This window comes from Vanacampus margaritifer, chromosome 7 (genome assembly GCF_051991255.1).
Source record: "Vanacampus margaritifer isolate UIUO_Vmar chromosome 7, RoL_Vmar_1.0, whole genome shotgun sequence".
Classification (NCBI taxonomy): domain Eukaryota; kingdom Metazoa; phylum Chordata; class Actinopteri; order Syngnathiformes; family Syngnathidae; genus Vanacampus; species Vanacampus margaritifer.
In genome coordinates, this window is record NC_135438.1 from 16806555 (window position 1) to 16810270 (window position 3716).

Genomic DNA, 3716 nt, shown 5'->3' on the forward strand with positions numbered 1-3716 from the left:
AAATTAGAGATGCACTAAGGTTGAATCAAAGGCAATACATTTCTTTATTAATATACTATTATTATATAATATTTCTCTTTCAATCAAAAGAGCTTTCTCATTTCTACATTTCTGGTGAGCAGTGGCCCTATTTAATTCTTTGCCTCAAGTATGACCTCAAACTGTGTCTGCTGAGTGGTAATTGTCCAACAAAATCCCTAGCTGGGTTTGTTCATGGTCACTTTGCCTGCTAGACAAATAAGAGGTTGGGATAGATTGTAAAATGTTTACAAAGCTTCTCTTGTTCAAAGAAGGCCTTTCTAGTCTGCTGTCCTCGTGTGGCGATTATTTGTAATTACAGACATTCAATATTCCCTGCGATTTCAAAATGCAATGCTTTGTATTTGTACTGTATTTGAGAGCTTGCTTTTATGTATCGTTCCACATAAATGAAAATATGCAGTGATGTCATTAAAAAATAAAAGCATGGAAGATTAGCATGACTGTATAATTGTACAATGTTTTCAGCATTATTGAGAATCACTAAGGACTCACACAAATATGTTTCATACATATTTTATTATGTGTACATTTTTATTTATATAATCTGTGTCATACAAACACCAAATGAAAAACACACGGTAAATCTTAATAATGCAGAGTGGATTTGAAATTGTAATCAATATGACCTGTGTCCAGGTCACATTGATAGCCAAACATTAGTAGCATATAGAAATGTTTTGTTTCATTGAATAAACTACGAAACAAAGTAGCATTTCCCTTAGCATGACATTATTTTATGTCAGATAGATTATTTATGTAAACCAAAAACATATTTATCAAGCTTAATACCAATCTTGTAAATATTCAGAATTACGTGTTACTCTGTTAGAAATAAATTTTTTCCAAATCTACAGTTGTAAATAACACTTTTATTGTGTTAATAATGATAGTAAGCAAGCAACATATTTTAAATGCATGTACAGACAAAAAAAATCCAGAAGTGGGAAAAAAATAAGCGTAAAAAATAAGGTCTAAAAATCATTTTAAATAATCTTGACAACTCAACCACTTGACCCTGAATAAAAATTCATCAATAAACAAAAACAATATTTCACTCTCTCATTCTTTCGCTCTCTCTCATAGGACACACACACGCCCAAACTCACACTTACACTCACAATACACACTAGCCGTCTGTGTGCTTACCACCCACTCTCGTCACTGCACACACACACAGCGGCTAAGTGAAATTTGGCAAATGTATGTTACGCACATTAGTACAACATCACAGCATTAAACACTCCCAGTCACTCAAATAAAACCATCCTTTTATAAATCTGATTTTCTTTCCTGATTTGATTTATTAGCTGTTTATGTAAAACAACACTTGTCTTTAACTAAAACACATGACTAGGAAAATTCAATCAGCTTACAGATCCAACAAAATTCAACACATCTCACACAAAAGATTTTTCCTGTGGTTTTGCCTCTCCCGCTGACCCCGAATGTGGGTTGTCTTTTGCTGCTCTCCCACCGGGCAGTGTTCCTCCTCCTTTCGGAGAAGAACCGACGTGCAGGAGAGCGCCCCCCAGCGTCAGCAGCACGCTGGCCACCCAGCCCAGATAGAGCGCCGGCCCCAGTTCTCTCTTTAGAGGTGCTGCAACGTTCCGATCATAAAAGTCCCTGATTACTGCATAGGCAGTCCAACTGATGGGTATCAAGAAGGCCAAACCGGCCACGATGAAGAGCGCCCCTGCCAGCCTGCTGAGCCGAGCCTTGAAGACTTGGTTAGTGTCACCCAGGCAGTGGGTGCACTTGGCCCCCATCACCCCAAGTAGGAGGGCCAGAATGCAGAGCAGCAGAGAAAGGACAGTGATGGTCCGGGCGGCTTGAGTGGACGTGGGCAGGGCCAGTGTTGAGTCGTACGTCTTACACTGGATCTGACCCGTGGTCTGAGACAGGCATTTCATCCACAGTCCTTCCCACATCACCTGGGCGATCACCAGCTCCCCACCCACGAAGGCGGACACGCGCCACAGAGGGGCCGCGCACACCAGTATCCCAAACGCCCAGCCCAGCACTGCCAACACCAAGCCTAGCAGCTGTAGACTCGTCGAGGCCATGTTTGCTTGCTCTCACTTTGGACACAATTTCATACAAAACTCCCCTTAATGTGAAGAAGTCCTGGAAAGATGTGTGATTGTTGTAAGCCACACGGATGAGTCCACTTCTTCAACTCAGTGACCTGCAGAGATGACATGTTTTACACATTTAAAATAGAACTAACTCATTTACTGCCATTGGTGGCTAAAGATGTAAAAAAATTTAAGTCCACTGTGGCTCAGTGGGTAGTGCTGCGGAGCTTTGACCTGCAAACAGGAGGTGAGGGTTCCAAAAATGTCCATTTTTATTGGACTGGCGGTAAATGAGTTAACAACGTGGAAAAAAACAGCAACACTTTTTTCATAAATTGCATGTGAGTACTGAAGAGATTATGTTGGCAGGTGTTCAAAATGCCAAAATTAGCAAATACATATTGCAATTTCACCTCGTTGGTAGTTGCTAAAAAACAGGATAGAGATGACGTCAGGGTTGATGTTTTTTTTCAGAGGCTCTTCATCCCTTTTCGCCTTCTTATGGCACCCCTGATGACATTACAGTATTTATTTCCTGTGGGTCTAGTATGTTTGAAGCAGTAAGTGTTAGGATAAATGAAAACAATCGCTCAACCAATCAAAAATGTCACGTGTTGCTGGGATGCTCACTTAACAACAAAAACAAAAAAAGCAAAACTTTTTTTTAAGTTTGTGTATATAGTAAATGCAAGAGCAAGAATCTTACCAGTTTTGAAAGTGTGAAATGTCAGTGTCCTCACAGTCTTTCACTCTTCTCTTATGACTGGCCAGCTTGTTTGTGTTTCGCTCGTATAGAGGAGTGTAGGAGGGCTGCAGTGTGTCATACTGCATAGTTAATACTCACACGCAGCCAGTTATGCCACAAATGACAACAGGACACTTTGTTCGAGATTCATGTTCCAGAAGAAAATCCCAATGATGGTTACTCATTATGTCATTTCTTTGAGCTTGTTTTCCAAATTGGGCAACATTGATTTTCTTTTACCGAGTTGTCGTTAACAGCCATTTTTAAAATTAAGTAGAGCTATGATGTTGATGGTTTTTTATCCTCAGAGATAACCATGCAAACAATTTAAATAGATAATAGGGTTGTTTACAGAGAGATTACAAATATTTGCTTCTGCCTTTTTTAAATTAGTAATTTTCCCAACACAAAGTAAAATAAATTATTATTAATAATAATAATAATAATCTGCCTTTCAAATAATACCTCTCTGACAGTGTAAATAACATCAAGCAATATTATCTTAGTAAAGGCAGAATTTATTGTTACAGGTTCTGTTGGCTCCCATTTGTAGGCTACAGGTTTACCTAATCTTTTGGCCAATTAGTGGGCACTTATTGAAGTCATTAATAATAGTGACTCCTCGACATCCCAGTATAGTCTCTCTCCCAGAAATATACACTTTCCCTGCATTCTCATATTTTTTGTTTGAGTATATTGTACTGTCGTTGTGAGTTGGCACCTTTGTTCTAGCTCCTAATGCGCCATATGTGGCTGTATGTGTGAATATCATAAATAGTCTGTGTCAAATGTAGTCAGTATAAATTAATGGGTTTTGTTAATTGTAAGTTTGTATCAGAGAGATGCTAGAATTA

The 3716-nt window shown here is 38.9% G+C and overlaps 1 protein-coding gene across 1 annotated transcript; it reads right to left on the reverse strand.

Moving 5' to 3' along the window:
* Positions 1-653: 653 nt before the first annotated feature.
* On the reverse strand, positions 654-2883 carry LOC144055115 (claudin-4-like). The gene is made up of 2 exons (XM_077570822.1): positions 2824-2883; positions 654-2227 (listed from the first exon to the last, which is right to left on the reverse strand). Exon 2 carries the CDS (start codon positions 2103-2105, stop codon positions 1440-1442), a length of 666 nt encoding a protein of 221 aa, XP_077426948.1. The 5' UTR covers positions 2106-2227; positions 2824-2883; the 3' UTR covers positions 654-1439.
* Between the last annotated feature and the right edge of the window lie 833 nt (positions 2884-3716).

Bases quoted from the DNA above. Each gene is read 5' to 3' on its own strand.
- LOC144055115 (XM_077570822.1), bottom strand. From the start codon at position 2,105: ATGGCCTCGACGAGTCTACAGCTGCTAGGCTTGGTGTTGGCAGTGCTG.